Source organism: Leopardus geoffroyi, chromosome E3 (genome assembly GCF_018350155.1).
Source record: "Leopardus geoffroyi isolate Oge1 chromosome E3, O.geoffroyi_Oge1_pat1.0, whole genome shotgun sequence".
In the NCBI taxonomy this organism is placed as follows: domain Eukaryota; kingdom Metazoa; phylum Chordata; class Mammalia; order Carnivora; family Felidae; genus Leopardus; species Leopardus geoffroyi.
In genome coordinates this window covers 38,914,259-38,936,163 of record NC_059340.1, presented here as the reverse complement: position 1 = coordinate 38,936,163, position 21,905 = coordinate 38,914,259, and the positions used below count along the sequence as shown (strand labels likewise).

The window sequence follows — 21,905 nt, the reverse complement described above, 5'->3', positions numbered from 1 at the left end:
ACTTTTTATACAGCCTTTTTGTTTTTATTGCACATCATATAAAATGGACTGCACCGTATTTAAAACAGACAAGGCATTCACACGGATGTAGAGACCCAGACCTTTCCTCTTTTCTGGCCCTCACCCATACTCCACACCGCTCCTGAGGCTGGAGATAGCTTCCCCCACATACCCGGCAAAGCCGGGCCCGCCCGCACTGCCCAGTTTGGAGACTGCTGGTGACTATGACAGGTATCTAGGCGGGATGGGTGGGCCAGCAGAGCACCTAACATGTGGCAGTGACAGGCTTGTGGGCACCTGGTCTGCTGGTGGAGGCTGGGACTATGGCCAAGTGTCGAGAAGGAAGGCAGGGCAAGGGCAAGCTGGCCCTGGATGTCCACCTCAGGACGAGGACACCCTGTACCCGAAAGACCTCGTCCTGGCTAGCTGGCGGCCACCCACGGCGGGGTCACAGGGAGACAAAGGGAGACAAACCATGGGCACTGACAAGAGGAAGGGGCTGGGGCCCTGAGGCCCGTGGAAACGGAGTTGGGGAAAGCTGACCCAACTCGGTGCCATCGTCACTTTCACGGGGGGTTGATGTGGTCCCCAGGCCCCGAAACGCCCGTGGAGACCTGGCTCGCCGAGGGGGGCTGCAGACGCTCACAGGCTGCGGACGGCTGCGGGTGGGGAGGGGTGGACCGGCCCGCGGCCCTGCCCCGCTTCTTCTTGGCCACGGGCTGCCGCCTCTTCCTCTGGAGCTTCTCCTTCCGGGCCGCAGAGGTGGTGAAGGTGATACAGTGGGCATCCAGGAAATCCAGCAGCTTCCCCAGGGCCATGCGGATGCCATGCTGCTTCAGCTCGGCCTGCAGCTCGGCCAACTCAAAGGGCTGATAGAGCAGGACCTTGCGGTAGAGGGCCGGCCGGGAGCGGATGTAGCGCCTCACTGCCTCCTCCGTGGCTGCCGCCTGGGCAGCTGTCTGTGATGCACTTATCTCCTCTTGACCCTCTTCATCCCCTGCAGACTCAAAGGCCACTCCAAACTCACAGGAAGAACTGCAAAGAACCAGACAAAAAACATTTTGTGACCCTCCTCTCCAGCACCCCGAGACCAGGAGTCTCTTTGAGGGAAAGAGCGTTTCTGTGTCCCTGCAGAGCCCAACACATGGCACGGATGACCTCCCAGGGCGGCAGGAAGCTCCAGGCCGCTGCAATCCTGTCATTCTTGCTGCGGCAGGGGCAGGATCCTACCCTCTGCCAGAATCTACTTCCGGCACCAACAGGTGCTACCGGGAAGGCCAGCCCCGCCCCCTCACGAGAGCATCCTGAGGGCAAGGATATGGGAGCCCCAGAGGTCTGCTCACGAGGCTCACAGGGGACTGCCCGTAACCCCAGCTGGGTTTCCTACACTTCAAATGCAGAAAGCAGCTGGGCCTTCTCAACATCGGCATTAGGCCTTGCTTCTGCCAACTTACGGACCCACTGGTTGGAAGACTTATGAAGCCACTCACCCTGTCCTTCGGTCCCGTTACCTTTGTGAGTTAAAGGACCCGTCACTGCTGTCCACAGAGGAGGCCACTGATTCCTGGGAGGCTGGGAGCTGGGCGTCACCATCAGAGCCTGGAGGCTCCTCCCTGCTCATTGGAGGGAGGCTTCCACCAGGAGGATTCTCTTGATGAGAGGAGCCCTTGGACGTCTTGCTGGCTTGGGTCTGGCTGTGAGGCACCTCCAGGAGCACCCGTGAGGACTGGCTCTCATTCTCGGAGTCTGACTCCAGAGTCTGGTGAGTGTACTGGAATATCTCCTTCAGTTTCAGGACCATCTGGCGTTTGGGTAGAGGGCGGACGCCAAACCTGAATGGGGAAACAGGTGAACTTCAGCAAAGAGCAAACAGTTACCAACAAATTAAATTAATGGCTTTGTGTAACTGAAATCTTAAATGCCTGACTTTTGTGAGCATTCAGAGATGTCTACTCTGCAGGCCAACTGAGCTTACATTGAAGAATATTCCAGAAGGGCCATTCCCAGGTTCTGAGCGATGGTGGTAGTGAGAACACCTTCTGTGCCCAAGGTGAGGAGCAGCATTGATTGGGATGTGATAGTTTTGATGTTCTTTTAAAAAATCAGATCTCCTTATTCAGACTGTTAAGGCAAGTGTCCCATTTCCATCCACATGGCTCATGGAGACCTGTCACCCGATGGGTCACCTGACGAGTCTCCTCTCTTAACTTCTCCGGGAACAGTGTGTGGAGAGCCAGACGTCACACACTCTCCCACCCCCAGCGGCTCCTGCTACCACAGCCCCACAGCAGGACCTTCATCTCCGGCCTCACTAAAGCCTGGACGCTCACAGGAGGGAGTGGACCACTCAGGAGCAAGTTTTCAAGAACAACACCAACCTATCCAGTTCTTTCTTCAGTACCGGGGTCTCCATGATGGAATACCTTGGCATTGGGGTTATGGGCACTTTCGGGGGCAAGTTCTTCCAATGAGCACCTTCTAGGTAGAACAAAAGAAACACGTATCAGCACAAGGGACCTGGATTTACCTCTTTTGAGCTCAGTAGGATCACCAAGAGAAATCCTGCCTTCGAAGGAAGCCTAGCCACCGTCGTGCATGAGAGCAGTACGTTCACCCCTTCATCGTTTGAGTCTAGAATTGTGTCTTTTCGGAAAGCATCGCACGGCACGTGATGAGGGCCACAGCCCTTGTGCGATGCCGATGCTGCGGGAACAGGGAGGAAGGCAGATTCATGGCTGCCAGGGGCTGGGGTGAAGGGGCAGCGGGAGTGGCTGCTGACAGGATGATGAAAATGTTCTGGGATTCATGGTGATGCTTGCGGAACACTGTTAATGTACTAAAACCACCGAGGGGTATGGTTTCGTTTTTGTTTCGTAGCTACTGTCTATCACCGTGCGCTGTTAGACCACTGACTGTTCCCTGTGCTGTTTTATTCCCAGGACTTACTCATTCGTCCTGGGAATAAGGCCTGCACCTCCCACTCTCCCTCCCGTTTTACCCAGCCCCTCACAGTTGCAGAACATTGTTAATGTCCTAAAAACCACTGGATTATACATCTTAAAGGGTAAATTTTATGGTGTGTAAATAACAGCTCAATAAAGCTGTTATTTTAGAAAAGAAGTCAGTATTTTAAAGACAAACGGGACAACTTAGGAATATATTTGGTTCTTATCCTTTTTATGAGCTTGGAGTCCTTTGAGACTCCAATGAAAACAGGCTGTCTCCTGAAAAAAAGCACAAAAGTCTTTGTATAATTTGAGAAAGCCTGTCACCTCGTGGAAGCCCGCCTCAAATTCAGACTGAGGGCCCCCCCCCCCCTTCCCCCGGTCTGATGTCTCCTGCAGTGGTTCTCACAGCACCACCTGGGAACTGGCTGGTTAGAGATGCAAATTCTTGGCCGAGCCCCAGACCTGTGGGGTGGGGCCTGGCCGTGTATGTGTTAAGACGTTCTCCAGGCAATTCTCAAGTCCATTCAATGCTGGGAGTGCTGGTCAACAAGGCCTAGATGGTCTCGGGTTTTAGGAGGAAATGAAACACCGGGTCGCACACAGACGCTCTGTCCGCAGGCTGCTTCCATGCTACCAGCCAGTGCTTGGTGCAACCCCGCCCTTCCCGGCTCTCCCAGGATCCGCCCGGCAGGGGACAGGGTGGGCGGCAACACCTCAGGGACTGGCACGGGGGACTCTGACTGAAATGAGCTGGGAAACGGCATCCCCCCACGGGGGGGGGGGGCTGGTGGATGAGGAAGGACCTCCCCCACTTGCCCACCTCTTGTTTTTTTCAATGAGATGCAAATTCACATGTAATTTTAAAGTGAACGATCCAGAGGCACTTTGGACATTCCCAGTGCAGTGCCACCCCCACCTCTATCTAGCTCCGAAGCATCTTCGTCACCCCGAAAAGGCAATTCCGTACCCAGCACGCTGCCCATTCTCTCTGCGCCCCCGCTCCCGGCAACTGCTCGTCTGCTCCTGTCTTAACAGAGGTGTCTCCTCTGGACGTGTCACGGAAATGGAATTACACAGCATGTGGTCTCCTGTGACTCTGGTCTCTCACCGAGCATCGTGTGTTCAGGGTTCATCCATGACGTACCAGGTCAGTACTTCTGTCCTTTCTGTGGCTGATAATACCCCACTGCGTGGATGGGACTGCATTGCCTTTACCCCCGCACATCAGCTAAGGGACGCCTGGGTTATTTCCCAGGCTGCCGTGAACACTTTGGGTACGAGGATCTGTTTCGGTCCTGACTGCACTTCCACTGACGTGCTCACAGGAGTGGAGCTGCGGGCTCGGCACGGCAGCTCTGTCTCACCTCGGGAGGAACCCCGCTTGGCCGATTCCGAGGTGCACCTGAGGTGTTCGTGTCGGCCTTCAGAAGTGCTGGCTCAGTAGTCCCGAGCAGGGTCCAAAGACAGCAATTTTCACTCGAGCCCAGGGGAGCCACAGGACCCAGGCAAGGATACGAACTGGCTAAGGGGTACTCTGGAAGCAAGCCCGCTGTCCCTGAGCCGGGAGGCGGAAGGGAGGGCTCAGCCGGCCCTGCGCTGTCTTCACCGTCCCCTCCAGCCCCTTAGTGTAAAATAGTGTAAGAGACAACTACCCCCACCCGTGCCCCAGCCCGCCCCCGCTACTCACTTGGCGTCTCTAACCCTTCTGATTTCTGAGCTTCATCAGCACCCGGCATCTGGGCCGCAGGAAGGAGCTCTGGAGACGTCTGTTCTTTTTCATCCCAGTGGTCCCACAGAGCGGAGTCCAGAAAGCTCTGCCTGCTGCTCCCAGGCGAGCCGGCCCGAGGGGACTTCTCTGGAGCCTTTCTTTGGCCGGCAAGGCTTCCTCGGATGGGGGTGGTGCCCGAGAGGGCCGGGGAGTGGCCATAACCGCTGGGACTACTAGTGCTCAGGGGCCCCGTCAGCTCAAGATTCAAGCGGTCGATCGGAATCGGAGAGAGGGGCTCCACGTGCCAGTGGCAGTCGTCAAGAGGGATCGGAGGGTCGTTGTCCGGCAGGGGGCTGCTGTTGGCCACCTCCCGCTCGTCTTCGCTGTCCTCCACCTCCACTACCTCACTCGCGGTGGCCTGATTCAGCAGGCTGGGCCCGAGGGGCGAGCGCTTCCGGAGCCGCCCCGTGGAATCGGCGAGGCCCCCTGAGATGGGACAGGCCGCCAGAAGAGCAAAGTGCTGGAGGCGCCCGGGGTGGGGACTGCATGGGCCCCTGCTGTCGGGGCTTCCTGCAATGATGGGGCCCAAGTGCGGTGGTGACATCTGGGGCCTGGCTGTCGAACACGTATTTGCAGCTTCGGGTCTATCCCTGTTTTCTAGGGAGGCCCAGGGTTTCAACTGGGCCATGTGATCCACTAAAGCCCTGGACCTGAGGCCTGTTATTTGGGTCTGGGATGAAGAGTCACGGCTTCTGCTAGCCAGGGGGGTGGCGGGCACCAGCCATGAGGCGTCTGTGGTGCTGTCCTCCTCAGGGCCGCTCTCGGGGTCACAGAACAGCTGAGGGGTCCCTCTGCCCTCCCCCGAGCCCTGGCTCCCTGGCGGCCTCTCCTCCCCACACAGCAGTTCCGCCTCTCTTTGTGGTGGGCTTTGGAAAGAATCCTGATCTGCATCAACGTCGATGACGGAAAACAGCTCAGAAGACTTGGTGCTAACTTCTAGCGCTTTCCTTTCTTCCAGGGGACCATTAAGAACTGACTTTGTTTTGGTTTGTTCCAGCTCCAGCTCTTCATCGGAGTCCAGTAAAAGGATAATCTCATCTTCTGTGTTCTTGCTGGATGGAGTATTCTGAGATCGGGAGCTCAAATGACCAGGTTTTGATTGGGTGAGGTCAATGGATGGAGATTTTTCTGGGGAGACCGGAGCCCCTTTATTTCTGCATTCCAACAAGGAACCACGTTCTTTGCCTTTCTGAAGGCCTGGATCTTTAAGTAGCTTGCAGAGGCTCCTGCCCCTCCTCTGCTTGGATGGTGAGTCCTGGGAGGCTGCCCTAGAAGCTCCGCTGGGCGACTGGCCGGTGTGATGAGGGCGAGGGCAAGGGCGTGGCCGGCCAGGACTCCTGCCTTGAAGGAGCTTCGACAGGCACGGGCGCAATGGGGGTGCCTGCCGGTGGGCAGGGGTACAAGGACTTTCCACCCCCTTTCTCGTGGCCGTGCCATTGTCTTCCTGGAGCTCACTTGTTGTCTGCGACGGTTCAGGGCATCTTCTGGGAGTCGATGAAAAGGGCTGTTCAGCGGCAGCAGCAGCCGAGCACCAAAACGCACCTTCCTTTCTCCCTGTCCGGCCGCCCCGAGAGGGGCGAGAGGAGCCGGGACGCCCCGGTGCTTCCTCTGGGGACCCTGCTGTCTCTACATCTGCACCATGGCCCTTGAGTCGCAGGGGCGTGGACGGTCCCACGCTCTTCCATTTGACTGGGGCCTCATCTCTTCTCTGGTCACACAGTTCCATCTCTTCTGCATTTTCCGGCTGTTCGTGAACCTGAACACTTAATGAGATTTGTGCAGACGAGGGACCATCCTCCCCAAACCGGTCCGTTTCTTCCTTGACCTCTGGAGTGCTCTCCCCCCGGAGCAGCTTGCGCTGAGTGGCTGCAAATTCATAAATCTCGTCCATTTCTGCCTCACCCACTTTTTCTCTGTCTTCTTCACAGCCCTCGGATTTCAATGAAGCCTCTGCTTCTTCCTCTTCCTTTATCCACATGGACCTCAAGAGTTCTTGGAAGTTCTCCGCCCGGCTTTCACAGTCCTCGTCTTCCTTCTCCTTCCGTGGCCTGTCCTCTGAACCCATCACATCAGGCTCTTGTTCGCACAGAAGAACAAGCTCGCTAACGCCGAACCTGCAACAGGAAACGCCACGCATCACTACCCCACAGAGGCAGCAGCCGGTGCCCCGGCACAGGTGAGGGTCATGGGGTGGACAGCCGTTGACTCAGTCCTGGCCTCTTCCCTGCTCTATTCCAGACGGCGCCCATGCTTGCACCCAGCAGCCCCTGCCCCACACACACCACTCAGCTCTAGAAGGAACTCAGGGACTTTAAGGAAGGGATCTTGGACTCCGCTGCGCAAACAGGAAGGTGCATTGAGCCGAGCTGGAGGACAGCAGCTGGTGGTGCGGCCCGGCTGGAGCTGCCCTGAGAGGCACCCGGAGCTCTGGACCGATGCAAACCAAAGACAGCGAACCCGTCACAGGTCAGCCAGGGCGATGGGGGCACCACCTGCCGTGTCCCTGAACACTCTGTGGTCTGACTGGCACACTCAGAACCCCAGGGGCAGGCTGGTCCTCTCCCAAGGACGCACCCGAGGGCTGACACGGCCTCGGATGGACACGGTTCCCCTCGTTTTGTGGAAATGCACGCTGCCCCTCCCGGCTGCTGCGTGGACTAGGTGCGAGCCCGCGGGAGTTAAACTACGCATCCTAGCTGCTTCTGTTTTCTGGGACCTGGGAAAGGACGGCCACCACTAGGCTTTTGTGGTGGAACGGCCAAGGAGTGGCAGGGCTTTGGGGCAGCTGAGGACCACCCCCATCACACCCAGGGAGCTCCAAGCCACGTGACTCGGCAGAGGCCGTCCTCCACCAGGGCTGGGCTCTCTCGCGAGCGCCCGCTCTGGCCAGACTTCCAGTCAGTACATCCCAGGTGAGGTCACCACTGAGCATAGACCTGGGGTTAACACAGAGAGGGCACAGCCCTGGCCCTCCTGTGAGCCGTCAACCTGCTACTCCTTGGCAGTTAGCGTCAGACGCTGTGAAGTAAACAGGAAGAACGATCGGACCTGCGGGCCAGAGCGCTCAGGCCGGGCACCAGCCGGGGAGGCACGCCGGGGTCCGCGGTGTAGAGATAGTGCAGGAGCGCACGGGCAGCCTCGGCGCTCACGCCACCCAGCAGCGCGCGCTGGCTCTTCACGTCGCCGTCCTCCACGGCGAAGAAGCCTTCGCTGTTCACCTGAAAACGAAGGAGAATACAGGAGGTTTACCGACCTCACGAGCCTGACTCGGGGACCACACAGAGGGGGCCCCTCCTCCCCACAGCCTTTCCCCGGTGCCAGCGTCAGCCAGTGTCGCGCCAGTCTGCCCTGCAGGCTCTGTGGTCAGGCCATAGGACTTCGCCGTTGATAAAAGCAGACCATGATGGGTGTTTAAGCACCCGGTCGTTTCCCTCTCGACAGACACATCAGAGGCACTAGAACCTTCTGGGAGAGGCCGATAGTAGCTTCCTGGATCCTGCGACACAACGTTCAAGTTAAATGCGTGTCGGTGCGGGTCAGTGCAGAAACGTTTGTCAGCAGCTCAACCTTCAAGAGGTCGAGGATGACTTTATAATTACAGACACAGAGGAAAAGGAAAAAAGTCTGGGGAAAAGTGGATTTTCATTCAGTGAATCAAGAAATCTGATGTTTCCCAATCCTCAGTTCATTTCCTCATACTGCTTCCTAACCTCAAAAAGGTCTTCTCCGTGAAGTATAACTGAGAGGACGGAGAGACGGGTGAGAGCGTGGGCAGGGAGGAGGGGTGCGGAGGGGAGTGAAGGGGGTGGGAAGACAGAGGGAGAGCCTGGACAGAGTGGAAGGGAGCATAAGAGAGCACCCAGAATGGGAGGGGTGGGGGAGAGGTGGGAGGAGGGGGCGGGGGGGGGGGAGGCGGAGGGGGGGTGGGAAGAGGGGAGGGGGAGGAGTGGAGAAGGAGAGAAAGGAAGGAGGGGAGGGGCAGGAGAGGAAGCGGGGGAAGGGAGAAGTGGGGAGAGGGGACATACTCACATACTGCATGAGAAGGGGGCAGCGGGCATAAAGCACGAACTTGTGGGCGTAAAGCACCTCCCCGCTGTCTGTCTGAAGCTGGATGTCGCTCAGCTGTGGGTTATTGACCATGGCTCTGAAGTCAGCCAGCAGCAAACTGAGGGTGAGCTGGAAGGAGGGGGAGCAGACCGGGCTAACAGCAAGTTCCCCAACTTTAGGGGTGCCTCGAGCTCCTGTCCACAAGGCTCGCACGCCGGGTTCCACCTGTTATCACCCTGAGGCTCTCAACAACATGGGACAGCACGCTAGCTTCTTGCTCGAGTTCTCCATTACCCGGAATCCCCTGGCCCACAATGCGGGGGACAAGCAAGTGGAGGCATGACGGCTGCAAGAGAGCTGCAGATGAGGCATTAGCCGTGGCCGAGCAGGGTGAGCAGGGTGCACGTTGGGCTAAGTGCTTCATAAACACCGTGTGCGGCCCGATGTGACAGGCAAGGATCCTGAGCCCTCACCATTCAGGTACCGGGCTGACGGGAGCTCCGAGTCCCTTCTCCGACCCCGTGCCACGGTCATCAGGTAGACCGTGGTGTGAAGGGTTTGGCTGATACCGATATACTAACAGGATGACATCCTCTCTAACGAAAACCCGACTTCCAACCCAGCGTCACCAACAGGGAACGAGAACCATTATCCGGTGGCCAGCCTGGGACCTGATGTCAGAGGGGCACAGTAGATGCTGAACAGATGAATGAAAGTTTAGGGAACGAAGCCCCTCACAGAGCAGCGGTGATCCCTGTGGGCTCTCAGGACAGAGCAGGCTCCCGGGGCTTGGCTACTGTGGTACCCTAGAGTGCAGTGACGACAGGGACAGAAGCCTCGTGGCAGAACCCTAGAGGGGACAGGAGACTCCTGTGGTCTCTTGCCTGGCTTAGCTCAAAGGCCAGTGAGGGTCCAGTGCACTTGTGGAAGGGTCTGGAGACAGTGAGCTGACTCAGTGGCCAGGACCACAGGGTCGGGAGCAGGGCCAGGCTGCCCGGCCCGCAGGGAGAAGCCCGGTCCTTACCGAAGTTTGGCCGCCCCTCTCCAGCTGCTCTTCCTGGGATGGCGGGATAAACCCAGTCAGTGGAAGGCCAGTGGGTGACAAATCCATCCCTGAGAGAATTCACAGGTTAAAAGAACATCACGTCTGGCAACGTCAGTCTCCAGGCATCACCTGTCAGCCGGCTGACCCCAGAGGTACCCTGGAGGTACTTGTCACCTGAGGGCTTCTTCCCCGAAGTGAACCACCTACTGATAGGTCTTACACCCTCACCCAGATGTACAGGGTGGTGAAATAGACACAAGCAGCCTGCAGGTCTCTTGCTCTGGGAAAAGGGCTGTGTTCTGGGTTAAAGTTTAAGGTCATTGTGACAGACTCACCAACACGACATTCATCTGAGAAAAAAGGAAAGCACTTACAGAGACCGCATTCTCCCCATCTTATGCGGACAAGCCAGAGACCCCCAGGTCTGAGCAGCTATCACCACGTCACAAGGACTAGCCAGTGACGCTGCAGCCATGGCCGGGGCGGGGGGCAGGTGGGGGGGGAGGGAGGGTCTGGCCCAGGTGTCCCATCCGGTGTCTCACCTGCAACCCCTCCCGGGCTGGCTGGTCCCCCACTGCAGGGCCATGGGCTGGCATTCATCCCCTCTCCCGCCAGGTCCACAAGGTCCTGCAGGGCCTGGTGCTCCCTCTGGCTGGCAGAGGGGCCTGGGCTCCTGGGGCTGTGGCCTGCAGGGTGGGCACTGGGGACAGCAGGTGGCGTCTGCACTCCCAGCTCTGGCTGGTCAGGCAGCCCTGGGAGGAGCATGGGCTCCTGTGTAAGAGCCTGAAAGAAGTCAGAAAGCCGAGTGACCAAATGGCTACTGCAGAAGCCGCCACGCAGAGGATCCCTGAGAGTGCCAGCCACAGCCCAGAGCAACCCTGTGAAGCTTTTGTCCCTCACCATCTATCAACGGACTTCTCTGTCACAGTGAAGGCCATGCCTGCTGCATCTATGTCTGCGGAAGGTTCCTGAAGGCCCTGTCCTCCTAACGTCATCTAAATGGCCTCAAGCTTAGTGACTCTAGGCACACCTGCATCAGGCTGGTTCCTGGGCCCCACCATACGTGGGTTATACCAGCCCTCCCGGGGGTGGGGTCCTGGACTGCATTTCAGTCACACTCTCCAGGGACAGGATACATGTGGGAAACTGGCCAGTTCTTCCCAGGAGAGCCATCAGTTCCTACACACAGAAACATGCTACAGTCAATGCCCCTCAACTTCCTACCCTTCCTTCCTTTTCAGACTTTCTGTTGATGACCAGTGCTGCATTCCTGGAGCTGCTGGCCTCTCCCCAGAGCCCCCCGTATGCCCAGAGGGGAGGGCGCACCTTTGCAGGCCGCTGGGGCACCATGGGAGGGACCAGGCTTGCCGTGTAGAAGGCTTCCAGGGCCCAGGCTCCAGTCAGGGCGCTGCCTTCCCACAGAAAGTTCTGCTTCCTTCCAGGTGGCCGCAGACACCGACCGGCCTTTCCCAGCTCTTCCTTTAGAATCCTGCTCGTGGGAAGCGGCGGCGTGCTGGACAGCTCCTCCACCTCCTCGGCAAAGAGCTGGGCCACCCTATCCGCCGTCAGCCTCCCCATGGTCTCCGGGTCCTGGACTAACAATGGGGGAGGGGAAACAGGCGCCTTCCTCTTGCGGCTCTTCTTTTCTGGAGGTAAACAGAAGCAAAGGGTCACGAGGCCCAGCCGCAGTCACCTTCGGCCAGCAGCGTGGACAGCCACCCCCCGCAGGGATGCGCCTACCTGCTCCCAGTCTTATCCTCTCAGAAAAGGCATTTCCCAGTCTGAGCACCGCTGGCACAGCCTCCTGCTCCATCTCAGACCGGGACAAGGCCATGGCCACCAGCAAGTCCTCGGACGGCGCCTCGGGCTTGGTGACCCTCCGCTTCCTCTGCAGCTCCTTCTGGTTGGTGGCTCCCCTCCGCTTCACACCTCCAGCCTGATGGCTGAAGCTTAAAAGACAGCCAAACAGGTTAGTGAGGCCGGAAGTGTGAGCGCTTCCTCTTCTGAGGTGGTCCCCGCTGGACCAGAGAGGCCTGGACCCCTTCTAGTCTCTGGTCAGGAGAGAAAAGGGATAAATGTGAACTCATCAGACAGAGGCGTCAATTGCTCTGGGCATTCGCTGTACTCATCCTGTTGCCTTGTGTAAGCTCAAGTGATTCTGGGCCACGTTCGCTGCGGCCCGGAGAGCAGAGGCTCTGGGACCTTCCATGTGATGCTACGCAGCTGAGTTCTTGGCAGACGTACAAAGCCGTAAATGGTACCTGCACATGCTCCGTGTGGCCAGACCCTGCCAATGGAGCCCACATTCGACGGCTCTGAGTCAGCTTCCTGGATTCCACCAACTTCTGCCCAACCATACCTCAGATGCCCCTCAGGCAGTCCCTTGGCCACACTGGCCACGGAAGGATCCCTTCCCCTCCTGCAGGGGCCCGTGGGCAGAGCCTCTGTCCAAGGTCTGAAGGAAAGGACTCCCAGCTTAGACCACCAACATGGTCAGCCAGCTTGGAGGAGATTTACTTAAAGGACTTTCTGGCTGGAGAACGCAGACTGCCTGGTGAATCCCAACAGGCTGAGTGAGAAATAGGAGGGCAACGGTGAGGGAGAGACCGGGAGCGCAAACCCAGCTGTGGGGCTGCTCTGGAAGGTACCTCTGGTCTTTCCAGAGAAGCTCATGCTCTCCCCTGGGCCAGGGATGGCTCAAGAATCTCAGATATCACTTCGGAAGATCTACACAAGCCCTAATTTGGTTCAACTTCCTGGGAACCCCACATGATAACCACAGCCCCCCAGAGAGAAAGGGGCCATCCCAGTATCCACTACCCAGAGTTCCACACACACCAGGCTTGGCCTTAGGGCAGGTGAGTCTCAAAGCCTCAGTGAGGGTGTCCATCGGCTGTCATTTTCTACTTTAACAACCTTCTAGAAGGACCCACACACATCTTGTGTCTCTTCTTGGAAGTATTTAAAAAGCAGATATATTTCATCTGAGTAAGTAGTTGTCATCCAGTCCTACTGAAAGACAACAATGGCTTAGATAATATCGATGCTAGGTCCTTAAAGCTTCCAATTCTGAGATGCTGCTGTTGATGTGCTACAATATAGACAGGCTCACCAGCTAAGAACTGACTTTTGCCCACCCCAGTCCCACCACTGGCCCAGCTCGGATGCCCATAACCTGTGTGCAAGACATCGGCCAGGACAAACAGAGCCACGCCCTTGGCCTTCCCTTTGCTCTTGACAGCTGTCAAAGGAAAGAAGTCCCAAACCTGCAGGAGTCCAGGGCCGGCACTAGACTGTTCCCTGTAATGTCGGCGTCCACCGTGGCAGGGGCAAGGTGCAGGGGAGCTGAGCTGCCCGTGTACCTGTGGTTTGCACACCAAGGACTTGTTTCAAGCTACGTGCAGGCCTCTTATTGTGACACTTATGTATTTAATTCATGCACATTAACAAAAAGGCCTGTGCTTCTGTCTTGCCAACTCTTTGAACGATGCTGAGTCCTTTAACGTTGATGGTGTGAGAATCGGACCGCGTGGAGGTGGAAGCTGTTCCACAGCACACGGGACACAGACACGGGACAGTGGGCTACCGAATTCCTCACTGCCCCAGAGGGCACCGACCACAGGATGCTGAGAATGGAAAAAGCTCAGAGAGGCCCTGCAGGAAACCACTCCAGCCAGTCCTTTGCGTAGACACACCCGTGTGGACCATCTCAAAGCCTTCGAGGATACAGAATCTGTCTCCTCTCCATGCTAGTGGGCACTGTGCCTGATTTCCTTCTCAAATGTTTCGTTTCCAGAATCTAGGGAGGGGTCTAGGGTTCCATTGTTCTCTAACACTACAAAAGGCTTTAAACAGAAAAAAAAGCATTTCTGTGGTGTTCCTCCTTTTCATGTGACTCACCTTGATGCCAGTGTGCCACAGGCCCCCTCCGGTGGAACCGTCTGCAGCCGCACGGCCTGGAGCAGGAGCTGGGGGCCCACGTCCATGTTCACCGCGCACTGTTTCAGGTGACTGATTCTGCTCTTCGGGGTGAGAAACGGCCTCCCACAAATCGGGCATTCGGGGATCCGTGGTGTGGTGGGTGCCAGTGCCTTTTCAGCCTCATCCAAGCACCTGGCGGAAGACGGTGAACACAGAACGCTCTCCCTGGTAACGTGGATTGTAGCAGACCTGCGTCCACGTCAGCACGGACATGCTGCGGGCCACAGCCAGCTCCCCCACGCGGCCTTTGCTCAGCCTCCGAACCCCTACATTTAGGGATCTGTTAGCAAAGCCGGCTGAAGAAGGCAAGGACAGGTTACACGGAGGCAATCCCGCGCCTAAGTATATACCCCAAAGAACTGAAAGCAAACATTCAAGCTAATACCCGAAACACACGCTCACAGCAGCTCTATTCGCAATATTCAAAACGTAGAAACAACACATTCACCCGCCAGCCAGCGGAAGAATGGATAAATGAGACATGGTCTATGCATACAATGGGGCATTCTTCAACCGTAAAAAGGAACAGAATTCTGATCCCTGCTACAACCTGCATGAACCACAAAAACAGTATGTTGAGTGAAAGAAGCCAGACACAAAAGGCTCCATCTTGTGTGATTCCACTTACGTCCGGAACAGACAAATCCACAGAGACAGAAAGTGCACGAGCGGCTGCCAGGGGCTTGGGGTGGGCGTTGGTGGGGGTGGGGAGGGAGAGTGAGTGCTAATGGGTACAGGGTTTCTTTTTGGAGGAGTAAAAATCCTCTAAAATTGTGGTAACGGTTGCACAACTCTGGACATAATAAATAAAAGCCACTGAACAGTTCATTTTAAAAGGATCAACTGTATAATACGGGAAAGGCATCTCGATAAAGCTATGTAAAAAAACAGCAAGGACAGGTTGATGCCAACACTGAGGTGCTATGGTCACGGTCAGGTGTCTCCGGATTCCCACCACAGATTCCGCTGGACCTGTCACACCCACGGGAGAGGTGACCACAGAGAGGCGACAGGCCATTCCTACCGGTTCACATGCTGCTCCCTCCGTGTCACGTTCATGGCTGAGAGGTTCTTTTGACAGATCTGGCAGAAGAACAACCCTGTCTCCTCCAGGTTCTCATCAGGTAACGATGCTTGTTCCTGCCCAAACTCCTGCTGCAGGGCGAAGGCCACCGCCGCGTCACTCTCTGTGGCAGGGAGCCAGGGCCCCGACCCTGTGAAGAGGCACGAAGACCCGTGAGGACGAGCTCACCTGCATACCCCTGCACCGCCTGCCAGGCCTCACGGAGCACCCGCAGTGGGTGGAGTGTGGAGAAAGCAGACCCGGCCCCGCCCTGTCCGGTGAGTGTGGATGTAAGCAGGGCCCCTGGAACAGGAACTCCCCCAAGTGTGCAGAAGAACCCTGGGAAGCCTGTTAAAGCACAGGTCTGCATCCCACAGGTCTAGGGGAGGCCTGAGATTCCGCATTTCTGACAGGTCAGGGCCACCGTCTGAGCAGCAGCGTCCTGGAGAACGCGCCTTCCGTTTTCCCCATTTCTGCGACAGTCCGCCTCGGGCGTTCCAGGCTTGCGAGGCTCCTATTCCAATAAATCTAGGTTTTCTCTTCAAAGTGCAGCCTTTCCTACTGCTAGGACCTTTTGTTTCCCATCCTAGAAAAAACAGGTCAAAGTGAAATAAATGCCTTTCTGTCTTCAAAGGTGAGTCTCCTTCTCAGCATCAGACCAAAGGACGGACTGACTGGTTCTGGTCTGGAGATGGCGCTCTTGGTGGCTGGGCCACGGCCGCGGCCCTCTGTCACATCTGAATTTGTTGGAGCAGACCGTTGGCACTCACAGGGAGGTGCTTGGAGAACTTCACAAATCCTCAGTCCTTGAATATTCCTACAGTCTATCGCTCTTTCCACTAAAGCCAGAAACACATCATCCTTCATTTTGGTGCCCTATTTTTTTTTTTTTTAAACAAAGAAATGGTTTCTGTCTCCTGAATACTCAGCATGACTGGCTTTGCTGTGAAGATCGATGGAAACACCAAGTCCCACGGAGGGCGGGTGCCGAGCTCGTGTTCTAGCTGAGCAACTCCTGTGCACCCTGTTGGTGCTGTGGGGACTGATGGCGCAGCAGCTGCCACATCGCTGCCTGCGTGGACCTCAGAGGTAGCCTGAGAATCCTCAGTGCTCCCAAGGGGAAATCTGCACGTCGGTACCAACAGACTCCATATTTATTAGCTGTAGGACTATCTATGCAGTCTCTTCCTATTTTTTTCCCTCGTGTGTCTTTTCACCAGGGAGGAGGGCTCCTGTTGTTTGTGGGATAAAGAATGGGACTGCCTCCTGGGGCACACCACCTGTAATGTTGTTGCCAAGCTATTTTAACCCTGAGCCACTCAGAACTCCAGTCTACTCACGTGTGATGCAACACAGGGCTTACAGGAAGTGGTTAAATGACACCGTGAGCAAATAAATCTAGAAAAGTGGGAAATTTTAAAACACAGTTGTCCTGCACTAATGAAAAAATCATGAAAAAGACAAGGGGGCTATTCTAGGGTCTAGACTTTAAGACATTACTAAACTGTCGCAGATGCAGTTTGTGGACATCTAGTTCTAACGGATCCTTATTCAGAAAAAAAAGAAACCAGCTATAAAACTGTCCCTGGGACAAGTGGGGACATTTTAATATGAAGCGGACACCAGGCAGAATTATGGAATTAGGTGTGGCAGCAACACTTTGATCACGTAGGAGATCGAGGGGTGAAACATCATGATGTCTGGAACTTCCTTTCTAATGGTATAGAAGAAACATGTACACTTAGAGACATACAAATAGATGGCAAAATGTTCATTGTTAAATACAGGTTGAGGATATGGAGGTTCATTGTAATATATATTTACTTTTGTGCATGGGAAAAATTTCGTAATAAAAAGCCAAAATAGGGACATCTGGGTGGCTTAGTCAGTTGAGCATCTGACTCTTGATTTTGGGTCAGGTCATGATCCCAGGGTCATGGGATGGAGCCCGGCATCAAGCTCTGTGCTGAGCATATAGCCTGTTTAAGATTCTCTCTCCCTCTCTCTCTGACCCTCTCCCCACTCACACTCTCTTTCTCTAAAAAATAACAAATAAAAATAAATAAAAAGAGGGAGAGGTATCTTGTCAAAGAAGGTAGGTGAGAAATGACCCAAGGGACCCTTCATTCTCTGGCTAGCAACAATGAATGGCCAAGGTACAATCCCGGGCAGAGAGCCCGCCCCCACCAGAAACTCCTGGAATGCCAGCTCCTTCCCGCCCTGCCCTTCCCCCGCCCCCCACCCTGAGTTAAAACTTATCCCTGAGGGGAAGATGTAAAACTCCCATCATACCGTCCCCTGCCGTCATCTCTCGAGGGCCCTTCGGGAGGTTTTCTTCAACTGCAGACTCCAGGGAGCACCGTTCGGAAGCATGCTGCAGGCGCTCAGGATCTGCTCTCTTGAACTGCTGCATTCGCTGCAGGACGAGCTCGGCCGTCCGGGGTTTGGAGGGACTGGGCCCCATCGCAGTCAGATGGGAAGGAGGGGGCTGGGAGTCGCTGTCCCGAGCGTCCTCTGGCAAGGAGGAAAACATTCACAGGCATGTGTTCTAGCTGGAGAAACAAAGCCTTCCACCAGATCCAGGTTAGACCCAAGTCTCAAGGGGCCCTCTACCAACTGGTTGAGTTTAACCCTCAAGTGTGAATAGGAGTGATTCCTCCGTTGGGAGGAATATAAATAGACCTGTCACAAATATCTTTGGTGGGAGGGGGAACAGGGAGTGACTGCTAATGAGCACAGGGTTTATTTCTGGACTGATGGAAATGTTCAAAAACTGCGGAGTTGTAATGACTACACAGCTCTGTGAGTACGCTAAAACCACTGGACTGTATGCTTGAAGAGTGTGCATTTTATAGAATGTGAATTCTTTCTCTAAAGCTGTTATTAAAGAAATATTAAAGACAAACATTTTGATCTTCCTAGGTCATAAGTTCGGTGACCTGGCGTCCACAGATGGCCTCTGGTGGGGATCTATGAAGCCCTGCAGTTTTATGCCAGTTTCACAGGTGTGCACGGGGGTGCGGTTTTCTGGGGGAGTCATGCGTGGCTTTCGCTAGACTCCCAAAGGGTGCATGAGGGACCAACGACGTTTTGGTAACATCACTGATGCCTTACAACGGTCTCTGCCAGCTAAGTGTTTACCACCACTCCATTGAGAGATCATGCTGACCACACTAGGTAAAAAATATCACTTAAGATCAGGAAGTAAAGGTGAGAAATATTTAGAAACAGAACCCAGGAGCCCAAATATCTTATGCAAGGCTGGTTCTCATCTCTGCTTGAAGAAGGCCTGCTACATACACAATATGGTTCAGTACAACAAGGGCAGCAGGGTAAGAAACCTGCTTCAAACAGACAAAGGAAAAGAAAAGAACAAAGGTGTTGGAGGAGAAAGGAAGGACCTGAAGATTCTCTTGGGGTTTAAACCCCATCTGGCAGCTTCCTACTGCCTTCTGAGCAGCCCAAATGAACTGGCTGGCCCCATTGCAACTTACCCACTCTGGAATAAATTCAAGAAAATGAGAAGCAGCATTATTTTCACGTTCATGTAACTTGTGTCAACTACATAATGTAAAGATTACTAGGAAACTCTCAAAGAGCAGAGGGCCACAAATATAATCATGTAGAAAGTTCATGAAGGGGTTATATTTGACCACTGTTTAAAACAGGAGTCAGCAAACTATGGTCCTCAGGCTGGCTGCCTGTTTTCGTTAATGACGTTTTGTTGGAACACAGCCCATTCATTTGCTTACACACTGCCTAGGGAGTTGAGAAGTTGCAACAGAGACCATGGCTGCAGAGCCAAAGTAATTTACTATCCGGCCCTTTGCAGGAAGTTTTCTGACTCCTGGTGTAAAACAGTACAGTCATCTCTGGTTTCCTCTCTGGAAACGTACTGCCCGTGGCTCTGGCCCAGTTACCTGTCTGGGTGTTCTGCACATTCTCCTGGAGCACAGCAGAGGCAGGCACACCTCCCCCTCCATTCTCAGGGGGAGCTGGTTTGCTCTCCTGCCACTTGGGTGCCCCTTGCCTTTTAGTCCTCGGGGCCTGGCTGCCAGACCGAGTTTTCTTCTCCCTGGGGCCTTGAAGGGTTTTGCTCTTGGTAGCAGTTCGTTTGGTCCTTTTCGGTTTACTTGTCTCAGTGCTGTTTGAGGCCTTTTGTGTCTTCCTTTCCCCCGACACTTCCTTGGTGCCATTCTTTTTCACCCTTTGGAGAAAGGTGGCGCAGAGCTCCTTAAAATCATCGTCTGACTCATCCATCATCTGACCAACTTTAAGGCTCTCAAGTATTCTTCAGAGATTTGAGGTCTATCTGGGGACCCAAGAACAAGCCTAGCAGGGCCTTCTTCAGACTTGTAACTCCATCACGGCTGCTCTCTACTTCTCACTAGGACAGCTGGAGAGTTTGCACAATTGAGCAAAAAGTCGTGCTTTCCCCCGCATCAGAATTTAAATGCCTTTCTTCACACAGAGTCTGCGTTAAGCAGCACATTTAAAGTTCACATCTGAGAGCCTTTGCTGTCCAACAGATGCCTCCAAGGTAGGATACATATGAACTTCATGCTCAGGCAATTCTCCAAGATCTCCATAGTGATAAAGCACATTGGTTCATTCAATGTCACATCTGTGGAAAACCAAAAGCATCTAAATGTAATTAGACAGACATTGCATTTTATGCCCTTCCTTCCAGGAAGGTACAAGAGGATGGAGAGTATGGACAAAGTGCTCAGAGTAACAGTACCTGTGTCAAATACTCAAGTACAGCCTGGTGAACACAAACTCATGGTCTTTCAGGATATCACAGCACAACACAGGGGGAGGGATCTAGAAACCCATCAAAGAAAGACCATGAGCATCTTGAAAGTGTTGTTTTTACTGAAATCTGGGGAATGAATGAATCCCATGAAGGGCAGTTACCGCAGAAACAAGATGATCATCAAATGCAGAAAAACTATCCCTCAGGCCCTATCAACAGACAACTTAATGTGCAGGGGAGGGACAAGAGGAATGAAGAAAATATGAGCTTCAACACTCAGGAAGAAACAAAAGACAAGAGTACAGGAGGCTCATTCATCACTGACATGAGCATTGTTTCCAAATCAAAAGAAGGCCACTTTTTTTCCACCCTCTCTCACCCAAGCAAGAGCTCCCCAAACTTAACTCGAACGGTGACCACTGCAAAGGCTGAGCCTTATGGGTGTGATTATTTACAGTGGCACAGTTTAGTGGGATTCAGAAGTCAAAACCGAATGACCCAGTAACAAAGTTTATTTCAAATACCATATTGCAACCTCCACTGTCCGAGTAATCCAATTAATCACCTATTTTTCTGGAGGTGAGCAGACATGGACACCTGTAACCTACTTTGCATGGCTGGCCCATTCTCATCTTGTGTGTCACCTCTTTAAAGAAGCTTCCCCTCATCCTTTATCCAAGCGGACCCCCTCCACTGCCATCATTTTCTGTCACCACACACTGTTTTCACAATCGCATTTATCACAAGTTACCATCGTTTGTAACAGGTAACATTTATTGAATGCTTACTGTATGCCAGGCACAGGTCTAACTGCTTTACGAGTCTAGCTCGTGTCATCCTTACAACAGTCCTGTTGGGTAGACTGTATTGTCATCCCTTTACAGCAAGAGTCAGGCACAAGAATAAGGAACTGGCTTAAGTTCACACAGCCTTTGAAGTGGCAGGGCTGGGATCATATCCAAGCAGCGTGGTTCCAGGGCATCAACTCCTACATTTTCATTCATTTACTCAGTATCTGTCCCCTACTCAGCTCAAATTTCAAGAGGGCACAGCCTCATCTATTTTATTTCGTATTCGCTTGGGCTGGTGAAGTACCTGAATTGTAAAAAAAAAAAAAAAAAAATGCTCGACAATTATTTGCTGAATTAATTAAGGGCAAAGAGTTTGGTATCATGGGAGCGAAGAGAACGTGGTGGGAGAGAAGGCTGCAGGGAGAAGCCCCTGAACTGAGCCTGTCGGACGCGGGGAGCTAGAGCAAATCCCACCCTCCACACCCCGCTGAGTCTCCACATTGCCTTGGATACTAGCCCTAAGACGGCCCACCTCCTATACGTGCTCACTCAGTACTTGCTGAAGGAAGCGGCAAGTTTCCAGAGGGTCGGGACTTGGGTCTACTCCGCTTTGTACCCGCCGCTGCAGGAATGAATGGGCAGTGCGGGGCGGGCCCTCCCGCTGCCCCCGACCCGGTGACACCAGGGAAGCGGGCGGGGGACCCGGCCTGGGGAAGGGCTGTCAAGGGCTCGGGCTGCTGTTAAGCCAGACGGCGAATTCCGATCGTCGGACTGACGCCCGGGCCGCGACCCCGGGGTATCCGATCAGCCCACCCGTCCTCCCTTCAGGCTGCCCCAGGCCCTCCAACCAAGTGCGGCTCCTGCCTCTACACCGCGGGCGAGAAAGACTCTTCTCTCCCACCCAGAACGGCAAGGGCCCAAGGTGGCTGGACCTTCTCTCCCAACTGCAGACTCCCGGCCCTAGAGCCCGACTCCTCCTACCTCCGGCGCCGCCGAGGCACCTTCTCAACGGAGAATCTCGCGCCTACGCGTGCGCCAAACGGCGCCCCCGGCGGAGGACTGCGTCTGCGCAGGCGCGGAAAGGTCCGGGACGTTCTCTTCCCGTCGTCCTTCGCGGCCCGGACGCGCAGCTGCGATAGTTTCCGGACGCCGCGAGGCGGGGTGCTGCTGAGGGTGGCTCTCGAGGCTCGCGTGGTCGCTTGCGTGCGTGGCACCTCGTAAAGGTTCTTAAGTGTTGAGGAAGAGTCAGGGTGAGTTTAGGGCACTACCACGGTTGACACAGGAAATGTCTTCGGACTCAGCGTCGCAGGGCGCGCCGGCCCGCTGGGGCGGGAGAGCCCCCTGCCCGAAGTAGCGAGCGGGCTGAGGCCGGGAGGTGGTGGCCGCGTGAGGGAGCGCCGCTCACCCCTCTGGCCTGGTTGGTGCCAGAGATCGGGGGCCGGAAGATGTGCAGCCTGAGGGGTTCCCGCGTGCTGAAGTTGGAGGAGCGTGTGTTTCGTGGTAGTG

General features: G+C 54.9%; 1 protein-coding gene across 5 annotated transcripts; it reads right to left on the bottom strand.

Moving 5' to 3' along the window:
- Positions 1–8: 8 nt before the first annotated feature.
- Positions 9–21,476, bottom strand: SLX4 (SLX4 structure-specific endonuclease subunit). Of its 5 annotated transcripts, none has more exons than XM_045461434.1 (15): positions 21,381–21,476; positions 18,773–19,476; positions 17,145–17,366; positions 14,814–15,003; positions 13,709–13,921; positions 11,549–11,757; positions 11,135–11,454; positions 10,351–10,591; positions 9,788–9,876; positions 8,746–8,892; positions 7,765–7,934; positions 4,636–6,830; positions 2,379–2,478; positions 1,512–1,832; positions 9–1,035 (listed from the first exon to the last, which is right to left on the bottom strand). In XM_045461434.1, exons 2-15 carry the CDS (start codon positions 19,113–19,115, stop codon positions 567–569), a joined length of 5,229 nt encoding a protein of 1,742 aa, XP_045317390.1. In that variant the 5' UTR covers positions 19,116–19,476; positions 21,381–21,476; the 3' UTR covers positions 9–566. The 5 variants fall into 5 exon arrangements, with proteins under 5 accessions (XP_045317390.1, XP_045317392.1, XP_045317389.1 ...); XM_045461436.1 differs by having other exon boundaries at positions 2,379–2,475; positions 21,381–21,462; XM_045461433.1 differs by lacking the exon at positions 21,381–21,476 and adding an exon at positions 20,932–21,362.
- Positions 21,477–21,905: the final 429 nt, after the last annotated feature.